The sequence below is a fragment of the Lissotriton vulgaris genome, chromosome 2_2 (genome assembly GCF_964263255.1).
Source record: "Lissotriton vulgaris chromosome 2_2, aLisVul1.2, whole genome shotgun sequence".
Lineage (NCBI taxonomy): Eukaryota > Metazoa > Chordata > Amphibia > Caudata > Salamandridae > Lissotriton > Lissotriton vulgaris.
The window spans coordinates 86,919,856-86,940,784 of NC_141688.1; the positions used below are offsets into that span (position 1 = coordinate 86,919,856).

General features: G+C 49.3%; 1 protein-coding gene across 2 annotated transcripts in view; it reads right to left on the reverse strand.

Moving 5' to 3' along the window:
- CSK (C-terminal Src kinase) overlaps nt 1–20,929 on the reverse strand; it is a 624,490-nt gene that overhangs the window by 49,062 nt on the left and 554,499 nt on the right. Inside the window, exons 13-14 of one of the 2 annotated variants that reach the window (XM_086959339.1) lie at nt 6,132–6,327; nt 5,170–5,310 (exon numbers count right to left, since the gene is read on the reverse strand). In XM_086959339.1, the coding sequence (XP_086815465.1) occupies nt 5,170–5,310; nt 6,132–6,327 (337 nt within the window). The remainder of the gene's footprint in view (nt 1–5,169; nt 5,311–6,131; nt 6,328–20,929) is intronic. The other variant, XM_086959340.1, reaches the window with a different exon arrangement.

A 20,929-nucleotide genomic window follows, 5' to 3' on the forward strand; every position in this document is an offset into this window, starting at 1 on the left:
CGCTTCAAATAGCTTTCAGAGGCCCCACCTGCGTTCCGTTTCCGCCCATGCGCTAATGATGGGGACTACCAGTCCTACAATGCTGTATGTTGGCAGTCCGGTTACTGGGGGAAGCCGCTGTGTTCTTTTAGCTTTCTCCGCCTCTGCTCCCTTTCTCTCTGCCGCAGGATACTCAGTACGCACCAAATAGGAGACACCAAGTAACTTTCGGCGTCTCACCTGGATCTCCAAGCCTGCCGTGTTCCAGCAGCTTTTCGGCACAAGGTAAGCTCCTGAGGTGGGTCACGGCATTAGTCCAACACCTTGGCTAAATTCAGAAATTGCCCCTTCGTCCGTGTCCACTTTTCCTAGAGGGTCCTTCGTTTGCTCACGGGCCGAGCAAAATATATGCAAATCAGCTTCTCCTCACCATACTGCAAAAAGAAATCAAAGGACACTTTGGGATTTCGTAGAGGCTGCTTTTAATCAGGGTATTGCAGACCGGTTTCGGCATTAGCCTTTCTCAATGCTCCCCTGCTTGCGTGCTTCCTGGTCTCATAGGGCTCCGCTTCAAACAGCTTTCAGAGGCCCCACCTGCGTTCCGTTTCCGCCTCTGCGCTAATGATGGGGACTACCAGTCCCACAATGTTGCATGTTGAAGTCCGGTTACTGGGGGAAGCCGCTGTGTTCTTTTAGCTTTCTCCGCCTCTGCTCCCTTTCTCTCTGCCCCAGGATACTCATTACGCACCAAATAGGAGACACCAAGTAACTTTCGGCGTCTCACCTGGATCTCCAAGCCTGCCGTGTTCTAGCAGCTTTTCGGCACAAGGTGAGCTCCTGAGGCGGGTCACGGCATTAGTCCAACACCTTGGCTAAATTCAGAAATTGCCCCTTCGTCCGTGTCCACTTTTCCGAGAGGGTCCTTCGTTTACTCACGGGCCGAGCAAAATATATGCAGATCAGCTTCTCCTCACCATAATGCAAAACAAAATCAAAGGACACTTCGGGATTTCGTAGAGGCTGCTTTTAATCAGGGTATTGCAGACCGGTTTTGGCATTAGCCTTTCTCAATGCTCCCCTGCTTGCGTGCTTCTCTGGTCTCATAGGGCTCCGCTTCAAATAGCTTTCAGAGGCCCCACCTGCGTTCCGTTTCCGCCCCTGCGCTAATGATGGGGACTACCAGTCCCACAATGCTGCATGTTGACAGTCCGGTTACTGGGGGAAGCCGCTGTGTTCTTTTAGCTTTCTCCGCCTCTGCTCCCTTTCTCTCTGCCCCAGGATACTCATTACGCACCTAATAGGAGACACCAAGTAACTTTCGGCGTCTCACCTGGATCTCCAAGCCTGCCGTGTTCCAGCAGCTTTTCGGCACTAGGTGAGCTCCTGAGGCGGGACACGGCATTAGTCTAACACCTTGGCTAAATTCAGAAATTGCCCCTTCGTCCGTGTCCACTTTTCCGAGAGGGTCCTTCGTTTGCTCACGGGCCGAGCAAAATATATGCAGATCAGCTTCTCCTCACCATACTGCAAAAAGAAATCAAAGGACACTTTGGGATTTCGTAAAGGCTGCTTTTAATCAGGGTATTGCAGACCGGTTTCAGCATTAGCCTTTCTCAATGCTCCCCTGCTTGCGTGCTTCTCTGGTCTCATAGGGCTCCGCTTCAAATAGCTTTCAGAGGCCCCACCTGCGTTCCGTTTCCGCCCCTGCGCTAATGATGGGGACTACCAGTCCCACAATGCTGCATGTTGGCAGTCCGGTTACTGGGGGAAGCCGCTGTGTTTTTAGCTTTCTCTGCCTCTGCTCCCTTTCTCTCTGCCCCAGGATACTCATTACGCACCAAATAGGAGACACCAAGTAACTTTCGGCGTCTCACCTGGATCTCCAAGCCTGCCGTGTTCCAGCAGCTTTTCGGCACAAGGTGAGCTCCTGAGGCGGGTCACGGCATTAGTCCAACACCTTGGCTAAATTCAGAAATTGCCCCTTCGTCCGTGTCCACTTTTCCGAGAGGGTCCTTCGTTTGCTCACGGGCCGAGCAAAATATATGCAGATCAGCTTCTCCTCACCATACAGCAAAAATAAATCATAGGATACTTTGGGATTTCGTAGAGGCTGCTTTTAATCAGGGTATTGCAGACCAGTTTCGGCATTAGCCTTTCTCAATGCTCCCCTGCTTGCGTGCTTCTCTGGTCTCATAGGGCTCCGCTTCAAAAAGCTTTCAGAGGCCCCACCTGCGTTCCGTTTCCGCCCCTGCGCTAATGATGGGGACTACCAGTCCCACAATGCTGCATGTTGGTAGTCCGGTTACTGGGGGAAGCCGCTGTGTTCTTTTAGCTTTCTCCGCCTCTGCTCCCTTTCTCTCTGCCCCAGGATACTCATTATGCATCAGAATTTAAACAATATCGACTTTTATTCTGTCCTTGCACCATGCACTTTAAATTGTTTGGAAGAGGTACTCAATATGGCTTTTACTGAGTAGTGTGTCCTCACTTTCCATTTACACGTGGTTGTAATGAAAGAAAAAAATGCTCATGTGAAAAAAACTGTGGAACAAGTACTATTTAAGTGATGGATATTTCATTTACTGACTGTCTGTGAGCAAGGGCGGATGACCGAAACGCGTCAGATTTTGGAAACTCTTACCTAAATAAACTTTGTGCCAGAATAAACGTTGGACTTGAGTGGTTTTCTCTGTCGTGGAAATCGGCGTGTTGAGAGACTGCAGCTGTTGGATATATATATATATATATATATATATATATATATATATATATATATATATATATATATATATATATATATATATATATATATATATATATATATATATACACACACAAACACACACACACACCCACCCCTTCGGACCACAGGTTAAGAACCACTGCAGTAGAAAAATATAGAAAACCTTTCAATGAGTAGCCCAACACCAGACGAGAGAAATGGGTATGCTGATGGCAAACTATTGAACATACGAGACACACCATGCTATATATACCAAAATAACACTAGTGCCTAATACCTGTGTGGAGAGCTTGAGGTACCCATTGCAAGGCCCTGCGTTACATGGCCAATTGTACACAGCATGGGTTCCATAGAGAATCATGCAACCACCCACGACACCTAGAATGAACGTCAAGGACAAGTCACACTAAGCAGAGGTAGCACCAAAAGAGTGCCATACATACAAGTGCCTTTCAGAACATATTTGAAAAAAAGGCAAAACTATACAGGACACTTACATTTTATAGCTCCTTCATAGCTTTCTACTTTTAGCTCCCAAACACCGCTCTCTCCCGAAAAATCAGGCGAGAACACCAGGGTGATCTGCACATAGTGAAGGGAATGCAGTAATTTATAAATATCTCAACCAACAATTGATCCCTCTTTCTTTGCTTATAGCATAATAAATAATGAGCATGCCATAACTCAGGAGATCCTAGTTCATTACAACATTTGAACCTCAGAGAAGATCTCCAGAAACAGTTGTCCCACCATTATAGAAGTTTGAGACGAGTGGCAAATTGAGGAGTGATAAGGTGCCACAACTTCACCTGCATGGAGAGGTTATAATACAACAAGGATCTGGTAAATCGCCCTCATGAGGAGACTTCATTAAATGAAGCAAACAATAATAGATGCAAGTGTCCATATTCAGTGCGAGCACACCTAGTTTACTGGGAGATCTTGCTAGGGTCCAGCAATATAATGTTTGACCACATGAATTACTTTTGTTTGCCTAATCTTTCTAATGCCACTTTTTATTTAGATGTATTATCTAGGTCTGCTCATCGAAGAAGAATACCACAAAAATAATTGATTTGCATGTACATTTAATAAGCATTTAGGTTTTCATCTAGGTGCTGGTACATGTTGAAATGTTAAAAAAACATTAAGTGATGAGAACACAGTAATATGGCGAATAAAGTTTGCTTGTTGAATACTAAAAGAACTTTATATTGCAATAATTAGTGAAGGATAAATGTATATTGAAAGCTAGCTTGGATCACTTCACCCACTACCTGTAACAGGATTCATCCCTGGTCGCTGGCTATGTGAACTATATCAGCTGGATCCCAAAAGTACATGGCTACAATGCTTAGACTTTTGTGTCAAGACATTTTCTACAAAACCACCATTTTAAGGCTACTGTCCTCATTGGGTTTAAAGCACTCTTTTCTTATATAGCACAGGCACTTTATAGACCGGCTTTCAGCAGTCATGCCCAGGTGGAGAAGTGTGGCTCAATGGTTAGAGCGGCAGACCCTGATGCAGAGGTCTAGCCCGGGACCAGGGTTCAATTCCCCGCCTCGGCGGGTCTTGGGCTCAAAATTCCACGGACCTGATAATTCTCGCCTCGGTGCCTATTACAATCATAGAGTCCCAATCTGCAACTCTGGGCAATAGCTTGCTTAATCTCCACAACGGCCCCCACAACGCTAAGGATGCCAGGCTCCCACCCTGGGGGTGCCCAGGAGTGGACGCCTCACAGGGAAAGCCAGGATGGGTTCCACAGCGGTATTCGTACAAGCGTCTTTAGACCCTTGCGGGTGAGTAGTGCGCTATACAAGTATCAATTTACATTTACAAGTCTCTAGCCACTAAACTGAAAATGTTCTTCTGTCATGGAAGAGGAAATATATCACGGATTTCTTGTGGCCAAGACGCAGAATCAGGAATTCAAATATGTAATGAATGCTGTGCATGACTTGTAGCTCATCTAAAATTCTGAGTCATTATTAAACTGTATCTGTCCACTTATTATTTCTGGAGTTGTTCAGGATACAGAAAGCAACATTCACACGAGGTCTATGACAGTGATGGGATTTAAAATCTGTTTGTGCACCAGTGCACAAGTGGAATTCAGCAGGCCAAGACTAAATTAATACCTTTGCTACCTTGGGCTATTTGGTGGTTTTCAGTTCCATGCATTACTCAAGAAACTTTTTATCATCTTATCAAGGACAAATGTGCAAGGGAAATGACAAGAGAAATCAAGGAATAAACAATTTAGATAAGTGGATCAGCACGCTATCTTCTGCACTTGGCACTCCCTGTTACGGAGCATGCTAGTCATTTAAATGTGACAATAATATACAAAGAACTCCCTATCTATTGATGGAGATCTCAGTGCCTTCCTGCAATGCAGCAAAAGGATCTGGGCTATGTAGACCCATGGAGCTCTGGCTCACCTTTTCTCGAATCGCCTCTGGAGATGTCCATTTTACCGGCAGCTTCTCCATATCGTGTGTGGGTAGTCCGCAGTCTTTGACCTCGTCTGCTCGCAGCCAATCAGCATCGTTGCGAACTTCAGGATGGATGGGGCTGGGAGGCTTGGCAAGTGCCATGGAGAGCATTAAAGCCAGTTAACCACAGGTACCAAGCATATCATGTAGACTGTGGCTGAGTTTAAGATGGAGGGATGGCACGTCAATTAAAAGTGCCACTTTCTGTCACACTGCACTCTTTTCAAGTTTCTACAGAAGCACATACACTGTGCTGTATAGAAATGCAAATGTCTCAAAACATAAGTTAGATTCTTTAATATGAAGCTGACCTCGTTCTCTGGTTACAGCCAATTTGTATAGTTGGGGACTACAGAATGTGAGGGTTGGCAAGTGCCAGGAAGAACATTAAAGCCAGTTAGTCACAGGAACCAAACATATTTTGTACACTATGACAGAGTTTGAGATGGAGGGAGGGCACATGTCAATTAAAAGTGCCACCTTCTTTCACATTATGCTCTTCTTTTCAAGTTCCTACAGAAGTACATTCACTGTGCTATACAGAAATGAAAATGGCTGAAAGCATTATTTAAGTTAGAGCCTGTAATGTGGAAGTTACAGGTGCCCAAAGAAAAGAAAATATGTAAAAAGTATCAAGCTTGCATAGGTAACCGTGTTCAACAGAAATAATGTGCATGCAATATTGATGTTACGTAAGAAAAACACACTGCAGTGTGAGAAACGGAAAAAAAACGCTAGAGGCATTTAAATCCAGGATTCCCCAACAAAACATGCTAAGCCAATAGTCACTATTTAAATAGACAGTAAGTGTCACATGTTCTATGGATGCAAAACACAGACAGTAACCAAAGTGTGTAGACACTGCAGTTAAACTCATTTCAAAAGAATACACCTATCATTCTTCTCACCTTTTCTCGTAATGCCTCGGGCGCAGTCCACTTCACTGGCAGCTTCCCGGTGTCCAGCGTGGCAGATGCCTCTTTTGTCAGTCCAAAGTCGCTCACCTTGGCTATGTTATCATCCGATACCAGGACGTTTCGTGCAGCAAGGTCTCTATGGACAAAATTGTTGTCTTCCAGATATTCCATTGCTTCAGACACGTCCCTAGAATGATCAGAGAAATGTTATGGTTAGTCTAACAAAACAAAATGGACCTGCTCTTCGTCTCCATTTAATGTACGGCACATAACTGCCCTCTTATGAAGATGTGCAAAAGCTGGAGCAACAGTTAGCAAAACAACTCTGTCAGAACAACTATTATAACAAAGAGCAAAAATACTGTGATGTGAAATAGGGCAGCGTTTCATTGGACATAATGCTCTATAAGTTCAATTCAGAAACGTCTTGTCCGTTTGCGTCCCACGATAAAATAATCCAAATTTAAACATTCATTTCTCCACTGACAAGAGCAGGGCTGGGCTTTCTGGGTTGGGCTTGCTGGGCTGTTCTTTTTTTATTTTTATTTTAGTTTTAGGAGTCCCCTGCTTCCAGGCCGCCTGCTGTTTCTGCCTGCACGGGGACTCCAAGCCCCAGGGTGCCTCACTGAAGGCGGGAGGAGCTGACTGAGCATCGTGCAACAAAAGCGCCAACTCACCCACGCAGGGCCTAAACCGGGGTAGAAAGGGCAAGAAAGTTACAGCTGCATTCAGGTAGTAATTGTATATTAGATCGGATAGATACCTTGACTGAGGAGTGTGAGGGCATACTGGAGTTAGCGCCTTCGGTGCAACCTATTAGTGTTCCTACTTGCCCCAGGTTGTCCCAAACTACTGCTTCCATTCCGGCTAGGTTTCATAAAACCCTCAAAAATAACGTGGCCAAAATAACCTCTGGAGGTGAAACAGCCGAAGGGGGTATAAATAATACAGGACACACTACCACCACGGTGCATTGTACTAACAGATTCCTCGCACTGATGGACATATCCGACAATGAAAGCAGTAAAGAAGAAGGGATACAGGCATCTCTGGTGTTATCAATTGCAAAAAACACAGTAGATGGACAGAATGTAGAACAATGTCATACATTCACCCCAGTACAAGGATCTGGGCCTAAATCCATCGTTTTTTTGCACTCCACACCACCCTGGGTTAGACACTGGCTATATGCAAATCAGCTCTGACCCTGTGCCTCATGGGAACAGTCCAGTCCGAACTACCAAGCCATGTCTTTCCCAGACCGGAATCAAGCATCCAAGGACCGGTTTCTGGCTATCAGCCTTCATCAGCTTGGATAGCTTGACTACAGTGGTGTGGAGGGCCTGGGACTCACGTCTGAGTATACCCAGCACACCCGAGGTGAAAATTGCAAAAAACACAGTTGATGGACAGAATGTAGAACAATGTCATACATTCACCCCAGTACAAGGATCTGGGCCTAAATCCATCGTTCTTTTGCACTCCACACCACCCTGGGTTAGACACTGGCTATATGCAAATCAGCTCTGACCCTGTGCCTCATGGGAACAGTCCAGTCCGAACTACCAAGCCATGTCTTTCCCAGACCGGAATCAAGCATCCAAGGACCAGTTTCTGGCTATCAGCCTGGATAGCTTGACTCCAGTGGTGTGGAGAGCCTGGGACTCACGTCTGAGTATACCCAGCACACTCGGGGTGAAAATTGCAAAAAACACAGTTGATGGACAGAATGTAGAACAATGTCATACATTCACCCCAGTACAAGGATCTGGGCCTAAATCCATCGTTTTTTTGCACTCCACACCACCCTGGGTTAGACACTGGCTATATGCAAATCAGCTCTGACCCTGTGCCTCATGGGAACAGTCCAGTCCGAACTACCAAGCCATGTCTTTCCCAGACCGGAATCAAGCATCCAAGGACCAGTTTCTGGCTATCAGCCTTCATCAGCCTGGATAGCTTGACTCCAGTGGTGTGGAGAGCCTGGGACTCACGTCTGAGTATACCCAGCACACTCGGGGTGAAAATTGCAAAAAACACAGTTGGACAGAATGTAGAACAATGTCATACATTCACCCCAGTACAAGGATCCGGGCCTAAATCCATCGTTTTTTTGCACTCCACACCACCCTGGGTTAGACACTGGCTATGTCTGGTGTTATCAACCCTTCCTGAGCAGGGAAGGGCTACGCAGGTTATTTCGATACAGGAACATCTAGACCTGCTTCAGCAAGTTACTTTGCTAAGACAAGAAATTGGCTTAATGAGGGATCAGATAGAGGATTTAACATCGCTGGTAAAATCTCTGAAACCATTTCCAACGCAATCTGGGGATTCAAGGAAAAGAGGAGGCCCAGGTCATCCACAAGGCACCACTTTATCCACTAAGGTAACACCCAGGGTTTTACCAGCTACTGTCCCTCATGTAGAAAAAACTGGCCAACTGGCCAGGGAAAGCCAGGCTGCTATCAAAGCCTCGACCCATTTCAAATTTTACCATCAACCAAACTAAAATCCCTTATATAGCTGCTCGGATGAGGGCCCCGGTATGGTATAATGCGAACATTGCTCCAACTCCTACCCAGCTGGCGGCTGAACAGAGGAATATGCTCCCAGCTCACTACCCTACGGAAATACCTAATCCCGTAAAAATCTATATGGTAAATGTACCAAAGTTAGATGATAATAGAAGACTAGAAAGTGAGGACGCTCTTGTAAATAAATCCATCTATTGGATACGGCATGTGAGAGGATTCCGTTCGGTAATAAAGGAAGATATAGTAAAAGCTCGTAGGTTGGTAGCAACTGCTAACCCCTTGGATTGTATTAAGCTCACGATGGCCAGGGCGGATCTAGTGGAAAATCCATTTGCCCTTGAATTTCGTACCAGTGCTCCTGGACAGTCAGTTATCCAGTTTAGACGCTCGTCTAAGAGTGTTGTGAATGCCAGTTTACATATGCTCGATCAAACTAGGCTCCAGGGAGTATCCACTCTGGACAATATAGATTGACATCCGGCGATTATGGCCAAGAGGCAGCAGGTATACCAAATAACCAAGGTGGTTTACAGGGACAGTTTGATAGTGAACAAACGTGTATCACTAGAGTTGGATTTAAGTGTAATAGAGGGTTATATGCCACATGAACAGAAAGCTGGATTCGAACAGGAGGTCAGACCAAACCCTCACACCTTATGAAGTCATATGGCTGTTAGTACATTACCTTTATTGAATACACTATTGTATCGCAGGACTAGGTTCCAAGATGGGTTCCCCAGAACGCTGTGCTTTTATTGAGGAGTTTGAGATGTGACTGTTCCAAGAGACTTGGGCAGAAGCCTCCCTCTATCGCGTACGGTATCTAAACTTTTACATCCCGGCCGTTAGAGGCCCTAAAGGGAGACCATCAGGGGGCCTAACAATGTGGGTAGAGCAAGATTTAGGGTTAAATATTCAAGTTCTCCCTACCCATAGTCAGGATATCCAGGTTGTTAGAATGTCTACTGGTAATAGTGGGATTAAGCAAGTATACAATATTTATGTGCGAGGCTCCAGGAGGAAAAAAGTCAGGAGTTTTAGCGGCTCTTGATTACCTTCTCATGGATAGCCAGATAGGCACATATAATATCATCGCAGGGGATTTTAATGAGACCTTTGAGCCACTGCTGAGCCAGGAGGGTAACCTGTTCGATGAGGAAGATCTAAAGTGGGGTTTTCCAAAGTTGGAGTTAGTCCCAATAAAAAGATGGTCAGACACGGATTCAAATTAATTCTATATGCCTGGAAAAGGGATTAAGGGCTGTTAATGGCCGCAGTACCAGTAGGATAGACTATGTACTGGTTAGCTTAGCACTTTGGCATATGGTGAAGGACATGAGGCTAATAGGCTAGACTAGATAGATAGTGACCATAACCCTTTATGTGTGGACTTGGACCTTTCACGTCTTAAGGTCCCTCACGTTATGCTAGATAGTTTCTACACCGCTGACGTTGTTCCATCGAACGATTTGAGGCGCTTAAAATGGGCTAAGGTAAAAGAATTACCACTATTACTTGCTAGCATTAATAAAGAGTTAGATCAGGCCATTTGTGATGTACAGGCCTGCGTAACTAATCCGATAGATTTAAAGCAACCCACTTGCATACAGAATGCATTTTTTAGACTACTGCTCACGAATTTTAGTATAAAGGGGTAAATTAAAAAAAGGCAGCAACTCCCAAAATACAGGAATGGTATAACCTAAAATGTAAAAAGGCTTGTGCAGACCTAGGGGTAGCTATAAAACAAGGGGTCCCTGCAGTGGTGTGTGTTGCAAGGGCCACATACCGGAGGGCGCACGGGGAATGGGACAGTAAGAGGTGGGATGAGCTGAGGGAGGCTTGTATTAGCAGGAATTCCAAGCAGTTCTGGAATATTCACAAATGGGATAGAGGCGGGCAGGCCGCCTGGCCCCAATATCATGTCTCACAAATGGAGTGGGTAAACCATTTCAAACCCCAATAAGCAGCAATTGAGCATGAAATAGAGGGCAGTATTGCCAAGCAATTTATTAATGAGGCGGTTTTCAGTAAGGCAGATGTTGAGGTGGCCCTGAAATCAATTATGGCTGAGAAGGCCCCGGGTTTAGATGGAATACCAGGGGATATATTCATCTATGATAAAGTGAGATGGACCAAGTACATTCACTTATTGTCAAATGCTGTTGCTCAGGGCGCGCCGGTTCCAGAATCCTGGAAATGGGCAGATATTATTCCTGTTTTTAAGAAGGGGGACAAATCATGCCCAGGGAATTATAGGCCGACCAGCCTTATTGATTCTTTACAAAAGGTGATGGGCAGATTGGTGCTTAATAGAGTGCAAGATTGGATAAACAAATTTAGCATTCTATCGCCCTTTCAAGCAGGATTTTGTGCTCTTACCAGCACAATTGATCAAGTTTTTAGGTTTATTTTGTTGTGTTGGAAAACAGTTAACTTGGGGAAGGTTAGTTTGCACGCAGTCTTTGTTGACCTTAGTTCAGCATTTGACCTCGTACCGCGTGCCAAACTTTGGCAGTCATTACAAGAATTGGGGCTACCACTTGACTTGCTGACACTCATCATCAGGCCACATGAAGATAATAAGGCTAAGATTCGATGGGGTAAGCAGGGTGAAGTTAACACATTTTTTCCAATAGAGAAGGGAGTCCGGCAAGGATGTGTACTGGCACGACCCTATTCTCCTTGTACATCAATGGGATAGTGAACTGTATGAGGTTAACCTCCACTGCTGCACCGATATTAGCAGGCGAAAAAGTACCCATATTGATGTTTGCGGATGACACATTGATCCTTTCCAAAACACTGAGTGGTCTTCAGAGGGCACTAACAATCTTCGAAAAGTTCTGTGCTAGTCGAGGAATGGCGGTCAATGTGTCCAAAACGAAATTGATGGCCTTTAATCCACACAGAGCCTTTAAGGGGGGCATTATGTTGAACAACGCCGTGCTGGATCAGGTCAAGGAGTTTACATACCTAGAGGTCAACATTCAGGAGGGGTTAAATTGGTCACATCAGGTCGATATAGCTTCCCTAAAACCTCGTCAGCTGGCTGGGGTGCTAAAAAAAGAATATAACATTTCTTTTACCAAGATAATTAGCCCTGCTAAGGAGATATACAATATGAAAGTCATCAGCTCTTCCCTTATATGGTGCAGATCTCTGGGGGCATGTGAACTAAACTTACTACCTCGGAAAATAAGTTCCTTGGAAACATAACTAGCTTGCCCCAGAGTACTCTGACACGACCATTACTGAACAACCTTGGGAAAAAGCCAATCGTAGAAACTGCCAAACTACGTCACTTTTGTACTGGCGTAGACTCTGGTCTACCCAAGAGCTTGCAGAGTACGCAGCTGGCTACCTAGACGTAATAAGGGTGGATACACTGCACCAAATAAAATGGTTAAGACAACTTAGAGCAACCCTAACAATTTTGGGCATGAGTTCTCTTTGGGATGATCCCAAAAACACAACTTTTCCCGCAAAAAAGTCTTTGAAGGCTTAATATTGGGAAATGGCCCAGTCCAACATAGTGAGAAATTGTGAGTGCTCTTCCCTTACAGGGCTTTTTCTGGATTGCAAACCTACACTGGGGCTAGAGCAATATTGGGACTTAATAACAAAACCCTTTGAGCGGAAATTATATTTCCAGTTCAGGGTGGGTACCCTGCCACTAAGAGTGTTTACTAGCAAATGGTCCACACCTAGAAATGATTTGTGTACGGTGTGCCGGGTTGGAAAAGAGACATTGGCCCATGTATTGTTTGAATGCACTGGGTATAAAGCTCCACGTCATGCCTGGTTGTCTCCAATTTGCAAGCTCTTGGGAACAAGAAGGGCGCTGAGTAGGAAGGTGGATATCTGACTATATGGTTACCCCAAATTTTTGCCTAGTGTTTAGCTAGTTTTCGACTTAGATGGCCTGGAATCCTGCTAATCAGGGCCCCAGCCTATCTATACTCACTGTAAAATGGACCCCATGTACTTTAGGTACATATCCAATTGGGTATTGGGTCACCCTGTGAGCCCCTGTATAGTGTACCATAGGTACCCAGCACATAGGTGCATCCAAGGCATACCAGGGGCTACAGCATGTATTATGCCACCCCTGGCTGGCCATCCAAACTGACACCACAGACTGAACACTCAGCTTGGGCAAGGTGGTGTAATGACCCCTTGCTTAGATATAGTATTCCTATATCTACCCTTATATATAGACACATATATACTGATAAGTCACTCCTATGGCAGGCCTTGACAATCCTGAAGGCAGAGTGCTTGGTTTTATGTGAGATGGTGCTCTAGCATGAGCTGAGCCTGTCTGCAGCTTTTGGAACCATGTCCTTATAGCTGTCCTATGATATAGCCATACCATATACTCTTAAGTAGAATATAATCCTCTCGGTTAATGCTAACTTTGGTTTGGCTTTATCAAAACATGTTGTGTCAAACACTTTGGAATACTAACCCCCCCCCCGCCAGTTCTGGTGGTGGGGGTAGCATTCCACCCTTCTAGATGGAGAAGGAATGTAGTTACTGCTTTACCCGGTTAAAGTTAAACAGAGCCTCAGCATCACAAAATGGATGCTGCTGCCACAGACACGAGTCTGACCTCTTGCTGCTGGACGAAACTCCGACAGGGGAGGCCTGGACAATAGGTTTCCTGCCTTGGGAGGTTCTAGCACCTCCCCAGACAGCCTGTAGTTGATTGGGGCAGGGTGGGTTCAATGGAAACTGCTGTTTCCAGACACTGCCTGGGGCACATAAGGTGCTCCATGCATAGACCGGTTCAAACCAGTTGCTGGGGCTCTCCAGCCCCAGCTCTGGCACGAAACTGGACAAAGAGAAAGTGGTGTAACCACCCCCTTCTCAAGTTCCACCCATAGGAGGGACCTAGCAGGTAATCCAGCCCCTTAGATTAGTATAAAGTTAGGAGCTGTGTCTAGAGACATTAGATTATCCTGGAAAGAAACTCTGAAACAAACTCTTGGACCTTCGACGTTCCATTTCTACTGGAAGACTGAAGACCTCTCCATTGGGGTCAAGGAGTGACCACCCTGAGCAAACAGGCACCACCAGTAACTTGCTGGTTTGCTTTGTCGATGCTCCCGCCGGAACCCGAAGACTTAGCGACGCAGCCTCTGGACTTCTCTGACTCCGACCCACATCCACAGCAAAGCTGAGACCCGTGGCGGAGGAACAAGTTACTTACCTTCGGTAACGATATATCTGTAAGAAACAGTAGTTAGTATTAGATTCTTTTCCTTAGAATATCCCCAGGCGTCAGACTGGATCTGGAAATTTTTGCGTAGCAATACCCCTGCGCGTCGTCAGGCGTTGTCTCTGGCTCCGCGTCCGTCGTCGGCGTCGTCTGCGCCGGAATGACGTCGGAGTACTTAGACGCCGCCCATGCGCGCTGACATCAGTTCTTAGCCACAGCTTTTCCGCGCCAGATACGCAGAGCCATGCTAGAACCAACACTGGTGCCTAGAAACTAGGGCCCTGAAAGGGGAATAACCTTCACCCTAGGTATCAGTTCGCAGAACGGGGAGGATGGGTGGGGCGGTAAGGAATCTAATACTAACTACTGTTTCTTACAGATATATCGTTACCGAAGGCAAGTAACTTGTTCATCTGAAAGAAACATGTTAGTATTAGATTCCTTACCTTAGAATAGATACCCCAGCAATACCAACCCCGGTGGTGGGTCTGCGAACCAATACTCACACCAGGAAGTCCTGGAGGACGGAACGGCCAAAGAAGCCATCCCTCCGGACCTGACTGTCCAGGCAGTAGTGCCTCGCAAAGGTGTGCAGCGAGGCCCACGTAGCCACCTGGCAAATGTCCTGCAGGGGGACCCCCCGACCCAGGGCAGTCGTAGCCACCGTGGCCCGAGTGGAATGGGCCCTCAGCCCAACTGGAGGCTCCTTTCTAGCCAAGGAGTAGCACGCCTTGATGCATAAGACGACCCACCGAGAGATGGTCCGTTTATGCACCGCCCGTCCCTTCTTCACATCCACGTAGCCAACAAAGAGTTGGTCGTCCACCCGGAACTGGCGTGTGCGATCCACATAGAATGAAAGCGCACGTTTTGGGTCCAGACGATGGAGCCGCTCTTCATCCTTCGAGGGATGCGGAGGCGGGAAGAAGGAGGGTAAGGTGATGGACTGCCCGATGTGGAAAGCAGAGACTACCTTGGGCAGGAAAGATGGTTTGGTACGCAACACCACTTTGTCCGGATGCACAGACAGGAAGGGAGGTTTGCAAGATAGAGCCTGGAGCTCACTCACCCTTCTGGCAGAGGTGATGGCAACCAGGAAAGCTGTCTTCAAAGTGAGAAGACGAAGAGGACAAGAGTGAAGTGGCTCAAAGGGAGCGCACATCAGGAAAGTAAGAACTAGGTTCAAGTCCCACAGAGGCATCACAAAAGGGGCAGGTGGAAACATGTGCGTGATGCCCTTCAGAAAACGAGTTACTATAGGGGACTTGAACAAAGAAGGTTGATCAGGCAGCCTTAGGAAGGCCGAAAGGGCAGAAAGGTAGCCCTTGAGAGTGCCCAGAGCAGAGCCCTGCTGGGCAAGAGAAAGAATGAAGAGAAGAACTTCAGTAAGAGGGGCAGAAAGGGGATCCACAGCCTTTGCTGTGCACCATGCCACAAATTTGTTACACCGGCAGGCGTATACCGACTTAGTGGAGGGACGCCTGGCTGCCAGAACAACATCACAAACTTCAGGAGGCAAGTCAAATGGCCTCAACTGCCGCCGCTCAATCTCCAAGCATGGAGGTGGAGACTGGACAGGTTGGGTGGAGGACCGTCCCCTGCTGCTGCGACAGAAGGTCCTCCTGAAGAGGCAGACGGATCGGGGGACCGACTGACATGTTGAGTAGCTCGGGATACCAGAACCTTCGAGCCCAGTCCGGAGCCACAAGGATGACCTGGGCCCGGTCGCGCCTGATCTTCTTCAGCACTCTGGGCAGAAGTGGTATAGGCGGAAAGGCGTATAACAGACCGCAACTCCACTCGCGACGAAATGCGTCGCCGAGCGAGTGCCGCCTTGGAAATTCCAACGCGCAGAACTGATGACATTGCGCGTTCTCTTCGGTGGCGAATAGATCTAACCAAGGTTCTCCCCACTGCAGAAAGATGCCTTGCGCCACGTCCGAGTTCAGACGCCATTCGTGATCCATCGAGCACCGTCGGCTGAGTTCGTCCGCCCTGGCGTTCAGAGAACCCGCCAGGTGGTGAACCATCAGGGTCACGCCCTGATGTTCAAGCCACTGCCAGAGCCGCAGAGCCTCTTGACAGAGGGTCCAGGACCCCACACCGCCCTGTTTGTTGCAGTACCACATGGCGGTGGTGTTGTCCGTGAACACCTGCACCACACTCCCCCGGACAGAGGGGAGGAATGCCTTCAGTGCTAGACAAATCGCCCTCAGCTCCAGAAGGTTGATATGGAGCTGGGACTCCGCCGGAGACCAGAGGCCTCTGATCTCCGCCTCTCCCTTGTGGCCTCCCCAGCCCTGGAGGGACGCGTCCGTCACAACTACGTGCTCCGAGTGGGGAAGGGAGAGGGATCTGCCGTTGACCCAATCGCGGTCCGTGAGCCACCACTGCAACTGTCTCGCAGTGCCCTCCGAGATCAGGACATGTTGCCCTGATGCTGGGCCCACTGAAACTTCAGGTCCCACTGCAGAGCCTGCATGCGCCACCGGGCGTGATGCACCAGAAAGATGCAGGAAGCCATCAGCCCCAGGAGCCGCAGCGTCAACCTGACCGAAACCCGGGATAACGGCTGGAAGATGGGAATCAAAGCCCGAATATCCCGGACTCGCTGCTCGGGAGGAAAAACCCGGAACTGCGCAGAATCCAGAACAGCTCCGATGAAGAGGAGCTTTTGGGAGGGGCACAGGTGTGATTTTGGCACGTTGATGGAAAACCCCAGCAAGTGCAGGAGATCCGCCATAATCTGGAGGTGGTTGACGACTGTTTGGGGCGAGGCCGCCTTCAACAACCAGTCGTCGAGGTAGGGGAAGACTGAAACCCCTAACCGGCGCAAATGAGCTGCGACCACCGCCATCACTTTCGTGAACACCCGTGGGGCGCCGGTAAGGCCAAAGGGGAGCACGGTGAACTGAAAATGCTCGAGGCCTACCGTGAACCGCAGGTAACGTCGGTGGGCCGGCAGGACGGGGATGTGAAAGTAGGCGTCCTGCAAGTCCAACACCACCATCCAGTCTTGCGGGTCTAGGGCAGCCAAGACTTGAGCTAAAGTCAACATTTTGAACTTCTCCTTCCGGAGGTAGCCGTTGACGCTCCGTAGGTCCAAGATAGGGCGTAGGCCCCCTTTGCCCTTCTAGGGTACCAGAAAGTAGTGGGAGTAGCAATCACACCCCATTTCTGGCCCAGGAACGCGCTCGATGGCCCCCTTGGCCAAGAGAGCCGTAACTTCCTCCTGCAGAAGTTGCAAGTGGTCCCCCGACACGCGGTGGTACTGCGGTGGCATGGCTGGAGGGGTCGACTCGAAGGGGAGGGAGTAGACCCTTCGGACGATTTGCAGAACCCAACTGTCCGATGTGACTGTGCGCCAGTGGAAGAGGTGTTGGCGGACCCTGCCCCCCACTGGCGTCACATGGGCCTGAAAACTCGGAAGGTTTTGAGGTGGGTGCTGTGGGAGCGGGTGCGGACTGGCCTCGCGCTGGACATTCTGCTGCGGCGTGTGGCTGACGGCCCGTGTGGGGGCGCCCCTTCCTTGGCCACGAAAGGAGCGAAAGGAACCCATTTGCTGGCGCGGGGCCGAGAGGCCCAAGGAATTGGCCGTAGCCCTGGAGTCCTTAAAGCGCTCAAGCGCGTGGTCTGCCTGGTCGCCAAACAGGCGACTGCCATCAAACGGCATGTCCAGAAGCGTGCCCTGGACATCGGCCGAAAAATTGGCGCACCGTATCCAGGCGTGGCGTCTGACTGCCACTGTCGTGGCCATCGCTCTGCCTAGCGTATCGGTGGTATCCAGTCCGCACCGGATAGAGTACCGTGCCGCATCTTGACCCTCCGCTAGGGCTTGGGTTAGTTTAGTCCTGACCTCCTCAGGGCATTGTGGCAGCACGTCTGCAACCGTGTCCCACAGGGTGTGGGTGTAGCGGCCCAAGAGGCATGCAGTGTTGACTGACCGCAGTCCCAAACTAAGGAACGAGAACACCTTCTTGCCAAACTGTTCAAACCTCTTGGATTCCCTGTCGGGAGGGGCCGACGGGAACGCGGTCTGGGAGTTAACCTCTTCGCCGCTAATGACAAGGGTAACTCGTCATGGACTTTCCATTGATTTCAATGGAAAACAAATCAGCCTTCAAATAATGCCTTAGCAGCCAAGTGGTTAAGAGGCCTGGCTAACCAGGCTCTCGGGGGTTGGATGGGTCGACAGGAAGCTTGGGTCACCCGGAGCCGGGCGGTAGCGTCTGTCCACGTTCCTGTCCACAGGCTGTCCTGAGGCGGGCTTGGACCAGGTGCCCAGCAGAACGTCACATAAGGCCTCATTGAACGGCAGCAGAGGCTCGACCGAGCTTGCCTGCGGTTTGAGGACCTCGGTGAGGAGATTAGTCTTCACGGCCGCTGAGGGGAGCGTAAGGTTTAAGGCCTTAGCCGCCTGCATCAGAACTACGCTATAGGCTGCCCCCTCCTCCGTAGCCACGGTTGGAGGGGAGACAAAACCAGTGTCTGGAGAGAGATCCAGGTCACTGGCTTCCCCAAGCTCCTCTGTCCAGTCCGCTTGGTCCTGACACTCCTGTGTCAGAGGGTCCTCAGACCCCTCCCAGTCCTCTTCGTCACCCAATGCCTGGTAGCCAGGATCAACAATTGGGCCCGTTCATTAAAGTAGAATGTACCCAAAGCCGTCTCTTACGGCACCCAACGGGCCGTGTTGACGGCTGAAAGGGATTGACAGAATAACTGGGGCCGGCGTCGGCCGAAGTCGGCGCCGGGGGTCACACCCTTGTGGACGGTGCCGGTGAGGTCGTAAGGTCGACCCGGATCCGGCCGGGGCCGGTGGCGCCGGGACTGAAGTCGCTGGCGGCGCCGAAGCCGTCTGCGGCGCCGAAGCACGCGTCCCGCCAGACCCCGGAGCCGGACCCACTGGGCCCGAAGGCGCCGTGGGGTAAGGTGGAGAAGAGAGCGACCTCATGGCCATGAGGTACCGCTCGATCTCCTCCGGCGTCGCACCCTGTTCAGGGACCCGAAGGTGTGGGGCAGGATGCGGCGCTAGCGACTGCTGCGGAGCCGCGTGCGTGGTGCCACCCAAAACCCCGGCCTCGTCGGACGAGCTTCGGGGGCGGTCGGAGGAGCGATGACGCCGCTCCGACCTCTCATGCCTCTTACCTGAGGAGGAACCAGAAGACCGATGCTGACTTCCGGAGCTGCGAGGGCTCCGTCCCCGCGACCGATCCCTCGACCTCCCATGGGACCTGGACCTCGAATGTCGGAGCTCGAGCCGCTTGCGGGACCGCTCCCGCCTAGCCTTCGACATCAGAGCTCGAAAGTCGGAGCAGGAACAGTCGTCGTGGTCGAGGCCTAGGCACTGCAGACACCGGCGATGGGGGTCGGTACTCGACATCAGTCGACTACACTTCGAGCAGGGTTTGAACCCGGGCATCCCTACCGGCACCTGAGGAGTCGAGAGCGACTCTAAGAAGATCAAAAATGATCAAAACAGTTTGTCAAAAAGTGACTATGGGGTAGAGCTTCTCCGGATCTGCGCTAGCTGGCGCGGAAAAAAGAAGAACTGACGTCAGCGCGCATGGGCGACGTCTAAGTACTCCGAAGTCATTTCGGCGCAGACGACGCCGACGACGACGACGGACGCGGAGCCAGAGACGATGCCTGACGACGCTCAGGGGTATTGCTACGCAAAAATTTCCGGATCCAGTCTGACGCCTGGGGATATTCTAAGGTAAGGAATCTAATACTAACGTGTTTCTTTCAGATACGAGAGACGTGGGACCGGACCTCCTGCAGTACCTGCTTTTTGCTAACTGTGCAGCTTCTGAGGTGTCCTCGAAGTTGTGCATTGGGGATTGAGAAGCCCCAACCCCGAGCAGTAAGTGCACCGAAGCTCAGCCCTCTACACTCCACGAGTGCCACGTGGGGCCTGCACCTACATTTCTCCTCGACGAGTCTTCGCAGTTGCTAGCCCGTTGGCTAGTGGCCCTCCTGAAGACATCCTTTTGAAACAACACCCCTTGCCTGGTTGCTCCGGGCTTACTCCTGCTTTCCTGTAAAGGGGAAGCTCCCCAGACCTTGCTGGTCTGAACAGAAGCCGATCTTGCCTTCCTGCATGGATTGCCTTTGCCAAGGCTTGTTGGGTCAAATCCGGATACAGACACCGCCAACAGCTAGATCCTTCGTGGGACAGTCCGTATCCAGCTCCTGGTCGTTGTCGACGCCTCCTGGTCCACGTGGCTGCAGAGACAAGCTTCATCTCCTCAACTGATTGCATCTCGACATCACCTGGTTCCTGCCTGGTTATTGGCTAGTGACCCAGACTCTGTCCCCTCTGCTTTCAGGTTCTTCACTGCTTCGATCCACCCTTGGATCCATCCGGACACTTTCTTCCTGGTCGTTTGCAGCACTTTCTTGCAGCTCTCCATAGGATTGGTCGCCGAAACCCGACACAAAAGAACACCTATGCACCCGGCTTCCCTGGGTGAGGTAACTCGAGTACTCCGGTGCTCCCGTGGGTAGTAACTATCCAAGTGTCCTAGTTTAACTGGGTTTTCCCCTAGTCCACCTGGAAGTGTTTTCGAAATCTATTACTTTGTAACTTTTAGGTTCCCATTGAAAGTCTATGGTAACCCGCATGTGTGTTTAGACACTGCACACGCATCCTGTGGGACTCCTACTTCCTAACCTTTGGTTGTTCAGTGTAGCTCCAGCGATTTCCTAGGCCTACTCACCTTTCCTGAAGTGGTTCTTATACCACTTACTTAGAATATGGTTCGTGAGGCCCTAGGGCAGAATTGTATTTGTGCAACTTATAGTATGTTGTATCTCTAACTCTGATCTCATAAAGAGTGCAGAGGGGTTGTGTTAGTAATAAATACATATATATTTGATATATACCTTGTGTGGTGTCCTTTCATTTGGTATTCAAGGGATTATAATTAGTAAAACAATTGGCTTCACATGCTCTCTGAAGTATTAGCCTAAGAGTTGTTTGGACTGATACAGGGTGCCCACTAGAATAGTGGACATCACACATCAGG